The following is a 20,619-nucleotide window of genomic DNA, read 5'->3' on the forward strand; positions in this document are numbered from 1 at the left end:
TTTGGGCAGAAAGCCTGCCGTTTACAAAGGAAAAAAAAGGAATATACGAGAACCATATTGCTCAAAATGATCTACTGCACACTACAGGAAAACATTGTTCCAGAGAAAGATAAGTACTATACACTTACAAACAGGAGATTTGCCAGAGTAAAAATTCCTGGATTTGGCCCAGGAGATTGTTTAATATAGTGCATGGTTTAAAAAATATAATAATGTACTTCTATACTATAGATAAGACTTGTAGTTTAGGACATCATCTTCAGTAGATGAATAGCCTTGTTATTTACACTAGAAAATCATAACTGTTTGCCATAAATCATTTTGTAAAGAGATTTATTTAAACCAAAGCAAACACCTTTGTACTCTCTTATTTCGGTTCAAGATGGCTTATTTTGGTTTAGCATTCATGACTAATTGACTTTAGTTAAACCAAAAGAAGCCCCTCTTAAACTGAAGTAAGAGTGTTTGTACAGCCTTTTGCACCAGATCAGTTTAGAATAACAGCTTTAGTTCAACCAGTGCAAGAGTCTCATGTAGACAAGCCCATGGTGGGCTCCTTATATTACTGTATGTGCTTTTGTGAGTTATTTACACAAATGAATAGCATCCCTAGTTACAGATAGTTTTAAGTAATAGTGATATCATTTTCATTTATACAGCCTGTTTCTGAAAAGGATCTCTAAGCACATTATGAGCATTAATCTAGACTCTTCATTTTCATGCTTCAGGAGATAAACTGATTGCCAGTTGCAGGCAGAAAGTCATTTATTAATAAGTAATTTCCTTAGAGAATGTTCTAAGGGCTAATGCAGTAGGCTTGCTTTCCTGTGTCCTGTGGAGGTGTGGGAGGATTGTGCTTCTGATATGCACAATCTCTCCCAGAGCTCCACATGGGGTAGTACATCTCTGCACCACCTCCAGCACACTGCTGTGCTTTTCAGGCACAACTGGGTCCTATAAAATCCTGGAGGGGGAAATTCTAACCCTGACTGAAGTCAATGGGAATTTTACCATTGACTTCAGTGGGGCCAGGACTTCACCTCTAGTTTTCTAGAGCATCACATCTTAACTCAAATTCCTTTCTAAGTAAGTGTGTTAAAGCATGATCCTGAACCCTGCTTCTAGCCGCTACCATTCTCACCCTCTGTTCTAACGCCTCTGCTTTCCCTTCTGTTTTACTTAGATTTATTTTAAACTCAGTTATGGAAATGGCATGCTTTGCAAGTGATGGTTTCTTGTCTTAAAATATTCAACTGCCCCCCAAATAATTGCATCTACTGGAGCCATGAACAAATTAGAGTGTCCTTTCATTGGTATTCATAGGAGAAGAAGAAATCTGATATCATTCAAAGGAGTTACTGTGTGCTACCCAGTGTAGAGGAGGCCTTTGGTAACATTCTTTTTGTTTCCTAGTTTTCCCTTTTCATATCAAAACAAGTGTCCAATTTTGTCTGAAATGAGGCTGTTTTACTTACAATCATAATAGAACGCATCACTTTTTTCTCCCTTTAGAAAAATCCAAATGCATTTGTTGACCAATTTATGCTGGGGTGATATACGTCAATCACATTATCAATGTGTTAGTCACACCACATATTAATACGCATTCAGCACACAATATTATATTGTATAGATATTTCTAGCAGTTACATGTCCAATTCACTTCACCTACGTGCTTCCGTTTCCTCTCCCATCCTTTGTCTGTCTTGGTAATTTAGGTTGTAAGCTTTTCAAGGGCAGGGACTGTTTCTCACTATGTGTTTGTTCAGCCCCTAGCACAATGGAGCCCCAATCTCCTTTGGGGTAGTTAGGTGCTACTATCATATAGTTATTATGCAGTATGTCCAGTTCAGTATGTGGCTGTAGAGAGCAATATTAGAGTTGTAATATGATTTTAGATTGGCTCTGTTCTGCCAATCTGGATTCCCATCCTGTTTTATTTTGCAGTAATCTTTGTAGCTGATTAGTTTGCACATAGAACCACAGTTAATTTGGCACAGGATTTCCAGACCTGGCTGCTTGAGTGCTTTGTGCAGTTCTATGAACCTCCTTGTCCCATTGATATTCACTGCATCTTGGTGTGATACTGAAGATGAGATCATCAAATGTACTTTCCTCTTTGCTACAGCCATAACACCATATACTTTATTTTGCTGTTTTTGTTGTGTACAACCTTTTGCAAAGAGAAACTATTCTTACTTTCTAAAGATATCTCTGGGCCTGACCAAATGCTCATTGAAATCCATGGCAAGATTTCCACTGGATGTTGGATGAGGCCCCTACATAGGCTAGATACTACTGGCATTTCTCAATGCTATAAAACCACCACCTGTATTGTGACTCTCTGTATTGGACTGTGCGTCTGTGCTGGTTTTGCACTTGAATTTTGTCACTCTTTGGCCTATAAAATTTATTGTGTCTGTCTGTGAAACGCCAGTATTTATCCCTCTCACTTGCATTTATTCTGAAATTCTACTACCTCTGCACATGTTTGCAGCATGTGGCAATCTAGTTTGGATTTTGTCCACATCCTAGACCCAATACCCATATTTTTGATGCCCAGCACCATGCAGTTATGTATCAATTCATTATGCACACTTCCACATTTGCACACGGCAGCAGGCTCTCTGTATTTTGTGACATACTCATCTACAGCACTGACTGTTCTCAGTCTCTTTTAGTACGTCATGCATATCCATAATATTCTGAGTACTTGGAAACATTTCTCCAGTATGTTGATGCCTATGGAACATGCTGTTTTTTCTGCGTCTGCCAGCATGACATGCTGATAAATATGTAAGCAGCTTTCCCCATTATTGGATGTAATGGAGCTTAGGACCTTTATTTTCCAGTACACTTACAACTTCATAAACATCCCATTGTGACTGAAAAAATATCCATTTACCAGTCAGCTTGCCCTCCTGCCCCATGTGGAGTGGAGAACCTTTTTTTTAAACTTATCAATACACACTCTTTAACAAGTCCAGACTTCCTGTTCCGTTACTGGATTTCCAAGCTTGAAGCTGGTTAAAATAATACCCATTGTCTGTAGGATTGAGTGATTTAAATACAATAAACAACTCAGTGGTCCTAGTACCATGATTCAACATAAAGTATCAGTAAGGGTAAGGCTGAGATTTAGTCAGTCATGGACAGGTCACAGCCAATAAACTAAAATTCACAGCCGTGACCTGTCCATGACTTGTACTATAAATACCCATGACTAAATCTTAGGTACTCTGGGGGGGCTTGGGGGCCTCTGCTGCTCCTCTGGGGGCACCCAAGCAGCTGGCTCCAGGGCCACCCCAGCTGCTCAGGCAGCACTGGGGTCAGCTGCAGAAGTCACAGAATTGGAAGGGACCTCAGGAGGTCATCTAGTCCAACCCCCTGCTCAAAGCAGGACCAATCCTCAGATTTTTACCCCAGTTCCCCAAATGGCCCCCTCAAGGATTGAGCTTACAATCCTGGGTTTATAGCAGGCCAATGCTCAAACCACTGAGCTATCCCTCCCCCAACCTCTGTAACCTCTGTGACAGACTCGCAGCCTTAAGTATCGGTAACAAACTTAACTTAGCATTGTACTACTATAACCAACACTAACATTTAATGCCTGCTGGGTGGTACCACACATGGCAGCTCAATCTACTTTCTGGTATAATCTTTAGAGTGTTAACATACAGTTTTTCCCTTAAACGCATACTAAGCCACAGCTCAGGGCTTGTAACTGGTTACAAACTGGTTACAACTGTCCCCAGTGAGCCAAATTTCACTTCATTTGTTCAGCTGTTAGATACTTGACTCACAAAATAAAGTAGGGCTGGTTGAAAAATGCAGAAAAAAAGTGAATTTTTGAAACTATTCATTGAAAAATAGCAACATTTTCTCTTTTAATTGCGAAACATTTCAGAAAAGGTTCTAGCAAAAAAATACAGTTTGGACAGGGCAGTTTCAGATTTTGACAAGATGTTTATGAAAAAATATACAACTTTTTCTAGAATGAATATGAAGAGTAAACTATGATCAACTGAGTTCAAATGCTTAGGACCAGGCTTTTGAAAGAACGCAGCACACATTGGCTCTAAATACACAGACCAGATTTTCAAGAATGCTCAACACTGATTAACGTCTGGGTGCTGAGCACTTTTTAAAACTGCCAGAGTGCTAAGGTGCCAAATGAGATCTGGGCTTTTTTGAAAACTTGGCCCTTATTTAGCTCAATTGTCACTCCCCTATATGAGAGCAGAGGCAGATTCAACAGAAATTATTTTAAGTTCCTACAGGTTCTCTGCTGGCATAGTAATTACTGTGTTTCCATTTCTGTTAATGACATCTAAGAACTGGAAACACAAGCAGTGGTGGGGGATTAAGTAATTAGGAAGTATTAGATGCATTTGAAGATCAGGGTCATAGAAAAAGAGGAGAGAGAGAAAGAGCTGTGGGCTGCTTGTCTGCCTGACAGCTATAAAATATTCTTCTTATCCACAGCTTGGAAGCTGTAAAGGACAGAGCTTCACACTACAGATTGGCTATTCTTTATTGTTCTCAGTTTGGAGATCTGTGGTTTTTATGGGTGAGTAAAGCTTATGCTAAATATAGATAGAAATGATATTTAATACATGATGTTTAATTTTCTTCTTCACATAGGAATTGCAAAAATGTTTGGGATTTTATATATATGTAAGATTGCCTTGGGATTATTTAATTATGGAAGGTTGATATTCCAGTACATGCATTACTAAAGTGACCTGAAATCTTTTGTGTTGCATATCAAACATTCTTGGAATAAAACCAGTCCCAAAAGAATGCAAACAATAAGGTGTATTTGAATATTAACAAGCTGCAAGAAGGCATCAATTTCATATGGACCCACCAATTTGTAAGAACAAAATAAAATACTGCACAGCAGTTTGAGGAGGGAGGTTAACTGCTTCATTGCCCATTGGATGCACAGAATAAGATACATCCAAGCAAAGTAGCTTGTATATTAATGGATCTAGATCCGTGTTATTAAGTGCCACAAGGGGGAAGTGCTGAATTTAAATAGTCTGGTCTTAAGTGTGGGTCAACAGGTCTCAGCAACTGGCTAGGTAAAGGAGGAGGGTAAAGCCTAACTTTGAATTGTCCAGCTTTGTGAAAGGGGTCACATTTATAGTGGAGTTAAAATATATTTGAGATTTAAATTCTGTTCTTCTAATGATCACTAAAAAATACCAGCAAGCGCTAATCAATTATTAAGGGTCAGAATCTGTCACCCTAAATCATATTATAGTAACTTACTTTTCAATTAGACCTAATGACATCACTGAGACTAATCTCAGAGTAAACATGAGTAAATGTGAAAGAAGCTGTCCCTAAATGGATTATGACAACTGAGCTGCTGTTGAGAACAATTACCTTAATAAATATAAATAATAGAACAAAGTAATTTAAAAATAAACTACAAGCTCTTTTCTGGTAGTATTCAAAGCATTGCACACGCACACGCACACACACACACACACACACTCTTATACTGTTTAGATATAATAATATCCTATATAGAGTAAACCAGTATAATACAAGCTTCTTTGCACTTGGTTCTATCCTAAAGGGTAAATGCTAGAGATGGTTGAATTAGAGTTTGTGGGTTTTTTTATTTATGCATTCTTCATCAATTAGTCCCATTTTATGTATTCAGTGAATATTTCAAAAGAATAAACTGCAGATTATGTGTTGTTTGCAAATTGTTCACGTCTCCTCTTCTGTAATTATAAATCCCAGTGTGCAATAGGTCACATGACATTGTTTCTGGTCCCTGGTTAGATTAATGAAAATATTAAACAGCAGAATAGCAAATGGAAAATAACACCCCACTTCTGGTATGGATTTGTGAACCTTTTTAATCTTTTGAAAGAAACATTCAGTCTTTTGAAACAGTTGAATATTCTTTTTTTCAGCACTATTGCAACCTAATCTAGATGATGCTGGCAATTCTTTACATGTGTGGATCTCAGATTCCATAGTATCTGACCATATACTGGTTAATTCTTCAACAGCATTACAGTAACACACCAATCCCACAGGGAAATCCCAAAGCTGCTGCCTTTGGGTCAAAGTTTTTTTTTCAGAGATGGGGAGGGGGAGAGTGTGTCAGATGTGCTTAATAGATTGGAGTCAACAAAGCTTGTTGTTGCCTGTGCCTGAGGGAATGTCAGCTCCCCTGAAGTCAATAAAGTTATACTGATTTACAGCAGCTGAGAATCTGGCCAGTTGGATTCAAACCTGCATGGTTTTGAGTGACCCTGAGCATCCTCAATTCCTATAGAATGTGAGGGTGCTCAGCACCTTGCAGGACCCAGGGCCAGATTAAGTTACAGGGAATTTAGGTTTCAGAGTGGTAGCCATGTTAGTCTGTATCAGCACAAAAAATGAGGAGCACTTGTGGCACCTTAGTCTAACAATTTTAGGCCACTTTACTCCTGAGTGACAGCATCCACATATAGGGGGTTAATGTGCTTTTAAATTATTCTCATTGATTTAACACCTTTTAGTCAATTCACCTTGGTTGTCCTAAATGTCCCCATGTAGACAAGCCCCAAGTCTTGTGTAACTAAAACTTGTCAAGGACACAGGCCCAGCAGCCCCTCAATCTTCTGGTCATGTGATTATTTTTTTTTAAACTGGATTATCTTTCTTTCTTCACATTCACTGATAGAACTTGAAAGACTTTCATTGACAGACTTTTTTTTTCCTATGCTGATCAAAGTTGTCTTCATCTTTAAATATAGTTCCTGTAGTTTACTCAATAGTGAATGGGTATTGTAAAAACTGTGTTTTACAACACTTTTATGTTTCATTAACACTCTTCTGCTTAGATACCATAATCTCCAAAATATGTTCTATATTTTTCTAGACCCTTTAATAATACATAATCCAGGACTCAGTCCAGCAAAATCATAAGCATGTGCCAAACTTTAACCATGTGGGCAGTCCCCTTAATTTCAATGCTTTGCTAGAAGAGCAAATGCAGAATAGCCCCAATCACTATTATATTTGGATTGAAAATATGTTGGGTCAAATCCTTATCCTGGTTATTACTGATGTAAACCTGAAGAAACTCCAGGCATTTGAACTAAGACAGCATCTTCCTGGACCTACCCAGAAATGCAGCTATTACAATAAAATACCCTCATGTCAAAAAGTGGACTATCAATTCTGTCTATAGTGGATGCTTATTCATAGTTACTCTGACTTTACATTGGTGTAAATAAGAGCAGAATTTAGCAGCATGGTTCTCGTATAGCTGGATCTCAAAATACTTTACAAACCACATACAGACCAGAATCCCTTTGTCCACCATGGAAATGGGTGTGATTATATGACAACTGTTTTACAGCAGTCAGAAACACAACTGTTTCGGAAAGGGGTCTGATTATAGTAGTATAATACAGGAAAGAGACTGTGACCCTAAGTGTCCCTTTATGCCAAAAGGCAAAGGGAACACCCTGCACTCTTGTCAGAATATTTAGCCAAACAGTGCCTTGTAAGGTATCATATGCAAACTGGTGATATGCTGGTCATGAATATGATTGGTGATTATATATACAGGTTATGTATAAAATTGTGCTGAAAATAGGTTATGGAGGCAATTGATAAACAAGCCTGCCCCAGACAAAGGAATGTAGCTTTACCCGTCTGCATGGATCACGCTAACGGGTGGTTAAGAAAAACAGCATGGCTTCATTACAAGCAAAGGAAAATGGTACATTTCTACCTAAGGTAGATGAAGTGATCAAAGCAAATTGAGCTGAGGATGAAGAGCTGTCAAAAAGGAAGAAAAGGGACTCTTATCTGTCTCTTGGGGGACAAAGGGGACAGATCTCTTTGAGTCTGGGAGAAGTGGATCCTCCTAGCTGAGGGGCTGGAGATGCTAATGACTTGATGTAAATGAGAAAGGTGCTTACGCAAAGATTGTGGCTTGCTCAAGTTAAGTTTTAGACTCTAGAAAGCATGTTGTTTTTGGTTTGTTGGTAACCATACCTGTCTCTTTCTCTTGCTAAGTATCATTTAGTATTACTTAAATCTGTCCTTTTAAAATAAACTTGTGCTTAGCTTTACTATAAACTATCTCTGTGCTAAGTATTAAAGTAAAACATTTAGGCGAGGGCCCACAAGCTGGTGTATGCATTGTCTCTTTGGAGGCAGCAGACTTGGTTAATTTTCTGTGAGTGTCACAGTGAAAGGAACTGGACACTGCAGAGAGATAGATGTCTCTGGGGAACTTGAGATTTGCTGAATGTTAGCTACAAAGCAAGGTTTAGACTGGCAGAATCTTAAGGAGTTTGCTGGTGAGACAGACTGGTGTGGCAGGGAGCTGTCACACAGCTTAAGCTCCAGCAAAGCTTTCTAGCAGAGGCAGACAGGTAACACAGTGGCTTATGGTTCTGGGCTCCCTGAGGAGAGTGTCACAGGGACCCACACAAGTAATTTAAAATGTAACACAGTACTATGAGTAAATACCCACTACTGTCAGAGGTAGCCCACATCTGAGAAGGGAGGGTATTTCACTGTAAGCACTGCATTTCTGGCAATGTCAGGAGTATTGGAGAGATTCTTCTTATTTGACCTGTTAACTGAAATAAAAATATTTTGCATACCTGAAGTATCATTCTACCTAAACTATTTTATCATTCTTGAGTCACTTCAATTTTTTTAAAAATGCTTATGATTTTTAAAAAAGGAAGAAAAGAAAAAGTAGACCGAAAATACCCAATATCCCATAGAAACAAAAAAGGCCAGACAGTTGCATTTCTCACAGTAGTGTGTGAGCTCCAAGACAGCCCTTTTGTAGAGATTCATATTATTCTGCCTCCAAGCTCTAACTAGAGAAATCACAGATGAAGAAAGGACAGGATAAGCTACTAGCCTACCATCAGTTTACCAATACAGAACTTGTTACAGTCAGTTTTTGGAGGCACTGCCAGTAAGACATACAGAAATGGACCTTGTCCAAACACTCTAACAAAAGGAAAGATGAATTATGCCATATCAGAGCATTGAGGAAGGGTATGTGTCAAAGCAAAACCTTTGCCACTCCATCCTCCAACCCCCAATGATCTGATCTCCCTTTGTTAACATAAAAAGGGAAACCACCTTGACCTGAGGAAAGTGTAAGGAATGTAGTTTTCTCCCTATTTAGAGGCCTTTTAATTTTATAAGAGAAACAGAGAAACCCAAAAACCTGTCCCAGAAGGCGAAAGCATTTTCAGTCATTTTAATTGTTAGTCCTTTCTTGTTTCTTCTCTCTCACATGTATCAGTCAGCAGGGCAGGAAGTTGAGCTGATGTGCAATGCCAATACAGTGCATAAATCAGTCAAAAGACACTCTGAGAAGGACAGTACCATCATCAGTCACAGATTCTCATGTACAGAGAGGGGCCAGAGTCTCAAAATTAACTCCCTCAGTTTTGGGCACTGACAGTAAATGTTCAGATAAATCCACTGAACAGGGAGGTCTGGGTCACAAAGTTTAGATCTGGATTTGGATCTGAATCTGAGTTTAAAAACTACAGGAAAGTATAGTACAGTACAAAACTGAAGTCAGAGGCATCTCTTTAGGGAGGAGGTTGGGTGGCTCACAGCTGTCCAGGATGGATGCAGAACCAGTAAAATACTATTTTTATGGACCCTAAATAAATGGGGGGGGTTCCCTATATTTTAACTCTCAACAAGTGAGAGATGTTTAAAAGAACATTTAGACTCTCCAGGCCTTTGGGCCATTAGACTTTAAGCATTTCTAAACGGCTTCGGTTTGAGGGGAAAAAATGTTCAGTGGCTTTTTTAACTATTCGGTATGGAGGGGTCAAATTTTGTGACCCTACCAGTCACCTTCTCAACTCTCCAAGCATGCAATGGCCAAGCCTCATTTAAATATCAGAAGTTAAGTGTTTGTCAGATTGTCGGAAGTTGCTTATTGTTTGAATTCACCAGCAAATAAAAACAAAACTGCAGTTAGTCTGCTTGGACCTCCCCATACAATTACAGGCAGAGAGCAAGAGATACAACATTTTAGGGCTGGCATCCTGGCTTCAATTCCTTAGCTAAGTCCTCTATAGTCACCTGCTCCCTTGGAGGGTTTGGGGGTGGGGGCTGAGCCAAAGGTGGGAGGATTCAAAGAGAACTCAGTTTGTCCTAGTGACTCCCAGTGAACAGATTGGTCTGTAGGGGACTGCTTTAGCTGGAGTAATTTAGAGCAGCCCCAGTCAGGCAGAGGATCTGGTGAGGTGGAAAAGTATCCTAGATTCATCTTTCATCCCATGCACATACACACAGGTCATGCAGTCATATTCAAAACCTTGCAGGGCTCATTTGGCCACAAGACTGCAAATTAGGGATCCCTCTCTCCAAGATGGCACAACTTATTGTACATTTTTTTTCAAAGCATTTTTTAAAAAAGTTTACTAGCCTCCATGTTTATGGGAGTGACTGGGAGAGCACAGTCATTCTTTTAAATGCCTTCCACACCAAAAAACAATAGTCACTCTTCAGAAAAAACAAACAACCTTCTCCCACATCTGTTCTTAGTAGGGGTAATGCAAGGAGCAGCAAGAATTTGCTTGCTTGGTATAATCCTGAAAATGTACTTCTATTTGCAAATTCTTTATGGCTACAGACAAGGCATGAGTAACCTACAACACTGTCCAGAGAAACTACAAAAAAGGAAGGTCTGGTGAGAAACTAACAGTTATAGTAGAATTTTGGATACTAGCTTTAAATCCCTTCCAAAGTGCATTTTAATCTGCTGATACTGGTTTAGAATTCTAGTCATCCTTGAGTGAAATGACGGCACAAGACATATAGTCTAACATGGATGTAAGTGGCTTTTCACAAAGATAATGGTTTATCTGACTTGAAACAATTTTCCAGTTACGGGTTTAAAAGTCTGAAGAGATGGCAAATCTGTTCTTTCTTTACCTGTATTTTATGCTCCAAGATGAGATACTTATACTGGAAACAACATAAATCAGCCAATCCTGAGACATTGTCATGCCTTTGCAAAGATGGAATATAATCAATCAATCTACTAAAGGCTAGCTCCTAATACCTTTATGCATGTTATGTAGCACCTTATGTCACAAGTAGAGTCTCACTGAAGTCAATGGAGCAAATTCTGCCACCCTTTATTTCAATTAGACTGTAAACAGTCTAATACATTATTTCTCATGTGCAAGGTTGGACTATTTGACCTCCTGTATTAGTTACTTAGTTCCACATGCACACATGCCAATCACCAATATTTGTTCATATCTGATTTTTATCCCTCTGTTTCATTATCAAATAAATACCTGATCTTTCTCCTAGGGAAGGAGTCCTGGAGCCTTGCATTTCTTCCACTGAGTATGCAGGCAGGTTTGTTGTTGTAGAGTAACTCATGAGAGTTGAAGAGGAAAAGTGCTATGAGAAAACAAAAGCTTACAATGAGCTGCATGGCTTTTGAAGATATATAGGAGACTAAAACAAGACTTGTCAAATTGTTTTGGACTGTGCCCAGAGTAAGACCCTACAGCTATTTTTCCAGCATTATGACCTTACCCTGTGCTTTCTTAACCTGAAGCAGAACTCCTAGCATAGCATGAGCATAGGCTCCCATCTATTATACAGTATGCTCTTTAGATAACTAGAGAGCATTTATATTCCCAATTTTAGAAAACCCTTCTCAAAAATTAAAGATTAGCAGATGAAGGGTTTAGTGTAGTGTATAAATTGATGGTGTGGGGGTGGGGAAGACCAGTTTAAAAAAAACAAACTAGACAGAGTGGATCCTTGGCTGACATAAATTGGGGTAGTCCATTGAAATGAATGGGGCTATGCTGATTTACATCAGCTGAAGATCTGCCACATCACGGCAAATAAAAGATTAGTGAAACCATTTCCTTCTCTCCATCCGAGTTCCAGTCTCTGCAGATGACCCATCCAGGGGCATAGTTAATCAGCTTTCTCCCTCACAGCCCATTTCACACACCCTGCCCCCAGCTCAGTCACAGCTAGAACTGGCGGAACACATTTCTGGTGATAAATGTTGTTTGGACTGAAACATTCTGTAGGAATGTACTGATTCCATCAAACCTTTGACAGAAGCCAGGTGGGCTACCTAACCAGCCTGCTTTCCTGCCAGCTCCCTAGTAGCCTGCTTTGCCAGAAATTCTGCCACGTCGACCTTTGATTGAGATGTGGAACTTCCTTTTACCAGACAGCTTAAGTCATAACCTGTATTTGTGCCATTGTGATCTGCCCTCAATGAAAGGGCTATGGGGGAGGGTGGGTTCTGCCACATTACTCCACTTCAGGATCAAACAAAGGAAGATGAGTCTGATCAGTCCTACACTGATTACACTCAAAGCTCTAGTAAGCAGTAAACAACTGGGAGGGGGAGGGGAAAGATGGATAGCAGCATCTAAAAAGAAGCATTTGGTTTTTCAAATATCGGTTTTAAATGTTTTTTCTTCTGCAAGTCAATCTTTCTTGAATGTAGCTTTTAATATATCACATTTTATTCTCTTCCTTATAGTGGTTATTTTAATTCCTTAACACAATGGATTTTAATCAGATGGAATATTTTCAAGGACTACAAGAGTCATTGTGCATACGGTGTTACTTGACTGATCTAGTCCCTAAAGGAATAACAAAGCACCTGGATTTTTAATTACCACTCTACCAGGCTACATGAATAGCCTAGGATAATGTTGATTCTATTGCATGCTATTTGTTTTTAAACAACCTCCATTGCATTGATATGGTTTTCTACCTTTTCACTTTCAAATATTGGAAATTTAGTTTTGGAATTTCTTAGTACAGCTAAGATATCATTGCCTTGATTAGAGATTAAACAGATTCCCAACCCCATAAGGCAATCTTTAAAAGGAAGAATCATAGGAGGTACCAGATCATTCACTCTGACCCCAATCTACCTCCATATTTTTATTAGCATTTATATCCCTGCCTGTTAACTACATTTTAAGAAACCTAACCTAAAGATAGGTTTCAGAGTAGCAGCTGTGTTCGTCTGTATCCGCAAAAAGAACAGGAGTACTCGTGGCACCTTAGAGACTAACAAATTTATTTGAACATAAGCTTTCGTGGGCTACAGCCCTAAAGACTGCACAGCAGTCAGGATTGCTCGTGTGACATTTCTTAAAGCTGCATTCTGGAATCATTTGACTTAAATGAAATTCCCTTTTTAAAAAATATATTCCTGTTATTTTCATGTGCATAGCCCTACAGAAAGGGAGACAGCTTCACTAAGTTCTTACAGCAAGTCAGAAGAAATTATTCTTCTTATCAATTTCCCTATTCCAGCAGCTCTTGCTGTGTTTGCACCACTAAGCAATGCTATACATTCACAAGTTGCTTTGCTTTGACACTTCCCCTGTTGGTTATGTCTATGTTGCCCTTCGCATGTGGTTTCTGGGAAAGCTAAGTGCTCAGACAAAAGCACAATAGGTCCAATACAGATCAATGCCTACAGTGTGTTACTCAGGATAAATAAGGAACATTGAACAGAAAGAGATTGATCAAAGAAATCCTGTTGGGAATCCGGCCCTCTTTAATAGCACAATTACTATAAAATACCAAAGCATAAAATTCTCATAGCCCAAATGGCCAGTGAGCTCTTGAGTGTGTGTTGTGTTTAGGGGCTGGTAGGGGGCAGCATGCTGACAGAGAAGCAGGGCATTTGATCACAGTAGAGCCCTGATTAGGGAGCCTATAAAGGCAGCCAGCCAATGGCACAGGAGCCTGCAAACAGAGATGGAAGCTGGGGAGTTTTAGTGGGAGTTTCTAAGGGGAGTTCGCAGGAGGGAGTATGTGGTGTTGTGTGTGTCCTTTTTTTCTCTTTTGACAGGCATTTAGGAGGGAAGGCTACGATTGCTACATAGACAGCTGTGAGAGTTGTGATGGGTTGGGTCACAGCCCCTGGGGACTGCCACCTGATGTGTTGAGACTACCTCTGAGCCCATTTTCCCTGGCAGCTTGGGACTTCAGTACCCTCTCTTATTGAGTCAGACACACTAACCTGCTGCAAACACGGCCCCCACAAGCTGCAGGCTTAACTGAAAACAGTTTAAGAAGTGCTCCTGTCTCCAGCACTCAGCTACCCAATTCCCAGTGGGGTCCAAACCCCAAATACATCCATTTTACTCTGTATAAAGCTTATACGGGGTAAACTCTAAATTGTTCACCCTCTATAACATTGATAGAGAGAGATGCACAGCTGTTTGCTATGCCAGGTATTAATTACTTGCTCTGGGTTAATAAAAATCATTTTGCTTATTTATTAAATTTAACAAGTAGGATTTAAGTGGTTCCAAGCAATAACAGACAGAGCAAAGTAAATTACCAAGCAAAATAAAACAAACATGCAAGTCTAAGCCTAATACAGTAGGAAACTAAATACAGATAAATCTCACCCTCAGATGTCCCAATAAGCTTCTTCACAGACTAGACTCCTTCCTGTTGTGGGCCCAATCCTTTCACCTGGTACAGTCCTTGTTCCAACTCAGGTGGTAGCTAGGGGATTTCTCATGACTGCAGCCTCCTTTGTTCTGTTCCACCCTCTTATATGGCTTTGGCACAAGGCAGGAATCTTTTTGTCTCTCTGGGTCCCCACCCCTCCTTCTAAATGGAAAAGCACCAGGTTAAAGATGGATTCCAGTACCAGGTGACATGGTCACATGTCCTGTGAGACCCCAAGCCTTCATTCTTCCCAGCCTGACTCACAGGAAGGCTTGCAAGTAAACAGCCATCTACAGTCAATTGTCCTAGTTGATGGGAGTCATCAAGATTCTAAACCACTATTAATGGCCCACACTTTGCATAATTACAATAGGACCTCAGTTATATTTTATACTTCTAGTTTCAGATTCAAGAACGATACATTCATACAAATAGGATGAACACACTCAGATAAGCTTTGTAATACCAGTGCTTCTTGTCCTATCCTCAGAAGTTAGAGAATTTTTCACCCTCTTCCTTGAAACAACCTTTTATGTACTTGAAGACTTATGTCCCCGTCAGTGTTCTCCAAACTGAACAAACCCAATTTTTTCAATCTTTCCTCGTAGCTCTAGACGTTTAATAATTTGTTGCTCTCCTCTGGACTTTCTCCAATTTGCACACATCTTTCCTGAAATGTGGCACCCTGAACTGGACACAATTCTCCATCTTAGGCCTTATCAGCCTGGAGTAGAGTGGAAGAATTACTTCTCGGGTCTTACTTACAACACTCCTGCTAACACATCCCAGAATGATGTGGTGTGGGGGTTGGTTGGTTGGTGTGTGTGGTGTGTGGGTTTGTTTTTTTTCTTTGGGTTGCAACAGTGTTACGCTGTTGACTTGTATTTAGCTTGTGATCCACTATAATCCTGATTCCCTTTCCACAGTACTCCTTCCTAGGCAGTCATTCCCCATTTTGTACAAAGGTGAACTTTCAGGCTGGAGAGAGTAGAGTTCCTTTGGTCTTGGGACCAATCTCAATCTCACTTAAAAATTTTATTAATAACCTTAGCACAAAAAGTCAGTCTGCTAATAAAATGTGTGGATGACACAAAGTTGGGAGTATTGCCAATACAGAGTAGGACAGGAATATCATACAGGAAGATCTGGAGGACCTAGAGAACTGGAGTAATTAAAAATGGGATGAAATTTAATAGTGCAAAGTGGTGTTAGTCCCTAAATGTATAAGAATTTTTGCTATATGCTGGAGACATATCAACTGGAAGTGACAGAGGTGGAGAAAGACCTAGGTGTAGTGGTTGATCACAGGATGACTATGAGCTGCCACTGTGATGCAGCTGTGAAAAAGGTTAATTAAATCCTAAAATGCATTAGGTGAGATTTCCAGTAAAAATAGGGAAATGTTATTGACATTACACAAGGCACTGGTGAGTGTTTATCTGGCATACCGTGTGCTATTCTGAACCCCCATGTGAAGAAAGGTTAATTCAAACTGGAACAGGTGCAGAGAAGGGTTACTTGGATGATCAGAGGAATGGAAAATCTGCCTTACGAGGAGAGACTCAAGGAACTTGGCATGTTAGCCTAACAAAATGAAGGTTGAGGGGAGATGTGATTGCTCTTTATAAATACATCAGCGGGAGAAAAACCAGGGAGGGAGATGAGATATTTACGTTAAATGCCAATGTTGACACAAGAACAAATGGCTACAAACTACCATCAACAGGTCCGAGGTTTGGAATTAGAAGGTTTCTAACCATCAAAGGAATGGCATTCTGGAACAGCCTTCCAAGGGAAGCAGTGAGGGCAAAAAATCTTACTGGTTTCAAGACTGAATTGGATAAGTTTATGGCGAGCATGGTATGATTGCCTATAATGGCATGTGGTCCATCTGTGACTGCTGGTAGCAAAAATCTCCAGTGGCCAGAAACGGGACACTAGATAGGGAGTCTGAGTTACTACAGAGAATTCTTTCCCAGGTATATGGCTGATGGGCCCTGCTGACATGTTCTGGGTTCAACTGATCACCATAGTTAGGGTTGGGAAGGAATTTTTCCCCAGGTCAGATTTGCAGAGGCCCTGTGTGGTGTGTGTGGTTTTTTAGTTTTTTGTTTTTTGTTTTGCCTTCCTCTACAATATGGTGCCTGGCTCACTTGCTGGTTTAAACTAGAGCAAGTCATGGATTCTCTGTAACTTGAAGGCTTTAAACCATTATTTGAGGACTTCCGTAACTCAGCCAGAGGCTAGGGGTCTATTTCAGGAGTGAGTGAGGTTCTGTGGCTTGCAATATGCAGGAAGTCCCACTAGATGATCAGAATGGTTCTTCTGGCCTTAAAGTCTGAGTCGAATTGCTCTTTTTTTTTTTTTTCCCATTTCAACGAAAAACAACTTTTGTCCTATAGGCAACAATAACCTTCAATATTGCTCCACTCCTTTTAAAAACAACAAACAGCACAAGACACCTGTTATTTTGCTGGAGAAAAACAGCTCCTGCACAGCATGCACACCATCATTTAGAAAAACTCACCTCACTTAATAGACAGACACGGAGAGAGAGAAAGTAGCAAAAATGTCACGAGCTTCACGACAACAACAAATGGGAATGATGAATTATCACTACTAGGAAAATGCAGAAAAATGTCTGGGCTGAGTATATGCACGTGTTTTTATGGAAAAACAAAGTTCTTAGTTTTTACTCCACAAACTAGTCACTATTTTATTGCAGTTCTGCTAACAAAGGCTCTGCACACTTCAATGTAATTTCTGTAGTCTAGCCAATGAACTTGAGCCATAAATCATCAAGCAAGTACATTTTATGCATAGTCTAGCACCCCACCAATGTCACTGGGAGTGGCACCCATTCTTTATGGGTTAGTGGAAATCTAGATCAGGGTCACCGCTATCACACTTAAAGAAGCTTGAATGATTTTCTTAAAAGCACAGAATCTTGTTTCAAAATCTTCACCTCCTCTTCACTGTTCATCCAAAACCAAAAATAACCCCTTCCCTCAAAGTCTAAATTTGTGCATCCTTTTTTAATCTCTTCTAGGAATGGGCAACACCTGAGATTTTTGTTATTGGCTCTGCCAACTTTCCTCAGATGCATGAACATTTTATTAAACTGAAACCATGAGTGAATTGGTCGGGGTCTAATTTTATTCTAGTACAAAAAGGTCATGTTGGAGGAGGAGGAAAAGGTGTTTGGGGGGGAAAAATGGTTCTGGGGGTTTTTTTTGTTTGTTTTGCCCCTCTGTCTAGTCATTTCTCTTTCTGAACACTTTTCAAAGTATTCTTTATTTAAAAAAATTAGTACGGTGGGGCAAATTTGTGTGTGTATTTATATATGCTATGTTGCATATCTATGCAAGGCAGTATTTTTTCTTGTATACTTGACTGTGGTAAACTGTTCCTGTGCAACTGCTAGTTGTGGCCCTAGTTGGCATGGGGAATTCTGAACTCAAGTAAGATTAACTAGTGGGCTCATTTTGTATGTCCGTAATACCAGTTGGGATTCCCTCAGAGATCTTTTCCACTCAACTGATCCAGAACATGTTGCCAGCTCTCTGGGATCCAACACTTCAGTTCAGCTCCAGCTCGTCACTCAGGTTACTTCATTAGCCAAGTAACAGCTCTATGCCCACACTTGACAGGCCCAGACACTGGGGATTTAGGTATAGTTGATACCACAATTCCAAATCCTATCACATCCTACACAGTTTATGTACACTTTTTTCCTAGCTGCTAAAATCTATACTTGAATCTAATTGGTTTGGACATTGTATTGGTCTTTACATGATCCATCATGTATGTTCTCACCTTAGCTACACTTCAAGCTTATCAGTTCAGCGTGTTCCGGCTTATCTCAGCAAGCCCAAAAATATTCTCTTCAGCACACAGCTTGTCACACCCTTGTTTACAGTCTAACCTTAGCTTCAAATCAAGCTATAGGCAAGCTTACTAATGCCCAGCAAGATCTATGCCTACACTACCTAGAGTGCCTTTCCACCTCAAACATTTCATAGAAATTCTGTTATCTGAGATCTGGGGCAAAGAAAGATTTGGGCCACTCTTTTCAATGCAATATGTTGTGGGTGTGTTTTTGTTTTTTAAAACATTCACCAAAAAAGAATGCCTAGACCCTTAATGAAATGGAATATTGGCGATCTGGTAATATCTTTGTTTCCTCTTTAAACAGAGTCCCTAAATCAACACCTGGAATGTCTCAAACTCTTTGGAGATGAAACTGAAGATCAGATCCTTGAAAGTCTAAATGGGATTCTTCTGGCTCTTGCTGAAAACAGTTAAGTATCCCTCCGAACCATTTTGGATTGCCTAGCCACACCAGCAGACTTCCTGTGCACTTTTCACATATAATCATGATATCTATTAGATAAGGAGATCCCACCACCCAAGATGACAGAAAACAGGGCATTTTAGGAGTGAAGTCTCTGCTGCAAACAGGCTAATGGATAAATTAATTTGTCCTACTCTACCAGGAGAGTGCTTTAAGGTAGCAATATAAAAACAATATCAGGTTCCTAGCTAATGGGACCATAAATTCAGTTTTACTGGATTAGGAAATATAATCTAGAGCTGGTCAGAAACTTGAACTTCTGTTCCATGGGAAATTCTGACATTTTGAGAGGAAAAAATAACTCCAAATTAGAAAGAACCAAAACTCTCTCTTTTTAAATTAATTAAATCCTGAACATTTAAATTTTGGGGATATTGAAAAATATAGTTTTGGCAACATTGGTTCATTTTCACTTTAAATATTTTAAAAGTTCAATGTTAAATTGTTTTCTCAAGGAAGACAGATTGGAGAGGCAGCAGAGCAGGGTGAGGTGAGGTGTTCAAGACTTCCAGATCTTCAGAGGTGCTCTGCAAGTGTGTATCTTGGCACTGATCTATCCTCCCTTACCCTGTCAGCATGCTGATGGCATAAGTTGGCTGGGTTCCCTCGGAAGTAGCCATGGATGGGACCAAGAGAGAATTAAAACATTTCTGAGCTCTATCTAGCTGTTTCTGATGCTATGAGTACTTAATTTCCTCCTCCCTGACTGTGTCACACAGAAATGCAAGAGTCTGCATAGGACAGATGTTCCCACACCAGCATAACCCAGTAGAGCCCCAGCAGATGGGTTTCTAGGGGATTCCCAGGGAGTTGTGTGGGGATATCTGTCAATGGAGGGGATGATCCAGCCTTGAGTATTTAGCTTCTCAGTGGAAATGTCCTATTAGTCCTCAAAGGGTACTTGAAACTAATGAATTGCAAGCCTGCTGCTTGAACTGAGGTTCTTTATTGGAAGATGGACAACTGTGGAACCTGAAGAGTAAATGAGAGCTGTGGGGGAGGGAGGATTTAAGCAGAGGAGAATTAATTGGGGTAGCCTTAAAACAAACAACTACATTCCCTTCTAGGCAGAGATTTACAAAAGGGAGTTGTATCTGCTGATTCACAACTATAGCCATTGGCTACAGTGTAGTTAAGATGATATGAAAAGACTTGTTTAAATGGAATAGGGAACAGGCCAGCAGCTTCAATAAATCATTTGAGCAATGTCTTATTTTTAGCTACCTCTGATCCAGAAATACAGCAGCAAATAGAGTTCCACTTCGATTTAAAACTCTGGAGTTTCCTCAAGTCTGACTGTGAGCAGACAAATATACTGATCAAAAAAATCTGAAGGGGCAAAAATTCCAGATTTAATTTCTTACCTAAGAAATATGCCTGAATCCTAAAATCATCTTTTGGTGACTTTCCCAATAGATTGTTTTATCAGAAGCTAGTTATAATAAAGCACTGGGCTAAGTTATACATTTAGACAGCAATTAAAATATTGGAATGTGATTCAAGGTGTATGACTAGAAAACTAACTGAAGCCTTTAATAATAAATCTGAAATCTACACTCACTTGGAACTATTTTAATAAAGAAATAAGTCATACAAATTTCTTATTCTAAAAGCTAATACACTAATAGTGACATAGTATCTTCTTAAAAGACAATCTACTTGTTCATTTCACTTGGGAAGCATTGCATTTAACTTTACAAAGTTGGAAGTTCTGTTACAAATTTCAGTCTACAGTTTGATCACATTGTTCACTTCCACTCTGTTCTTCATTGTTC

The 20,619-nt window shown here is 39.6% G+C and overlaps 1 protein-coding gene across 2 annotated transcripts in view; it reads left to right on the forward strand.

Moving 5' to 3' along the window:
* Window positions 1–4,425: 4,425 nt before the first annotated feature.
* The window catches only part of LOC120368994 (rap1 GTPase-GDP dissociation stimulator 1-like), a 50,807-nt gene continuing 34,613 nt past the window's right edge, over window positions 4,426–20,619 (forward strand). The window contains exons 1-2 of one of the 2 annotated variants that reach the window (XM_039481834.1): window positions 4,426–4,570; window positions 18,686–18,790. In XM_039481834.1, the coding sequence (XP_039337768.1) occupies window positions 4,567–4,570; window positions 18,686–18,790 (109 nt within the window). In that variant the 5' untranslated portion in view covers window positions 4,426–4,566. The remainder of the gene's footprint in view (window positions 4,571–18,685; window positions 18,791–20,619) is intronic. The other variant, XM_039481833.1, reaches the window with a different exon arrangement.

The sequence above is a fragment of the Mauremys reevesii genome, linkage group 7 (genome assembly GCF_016161935.1).
Source record: "Mauremys reevesii isolate NIE-2019 linkage group 7, ASM1616193v1, whole genome shotgun sequence".
NCBI lineage: Eukaryota > Metazoa > Chordata > Testudines > Geoemydidae > Mauremys > Mauremys reevesii.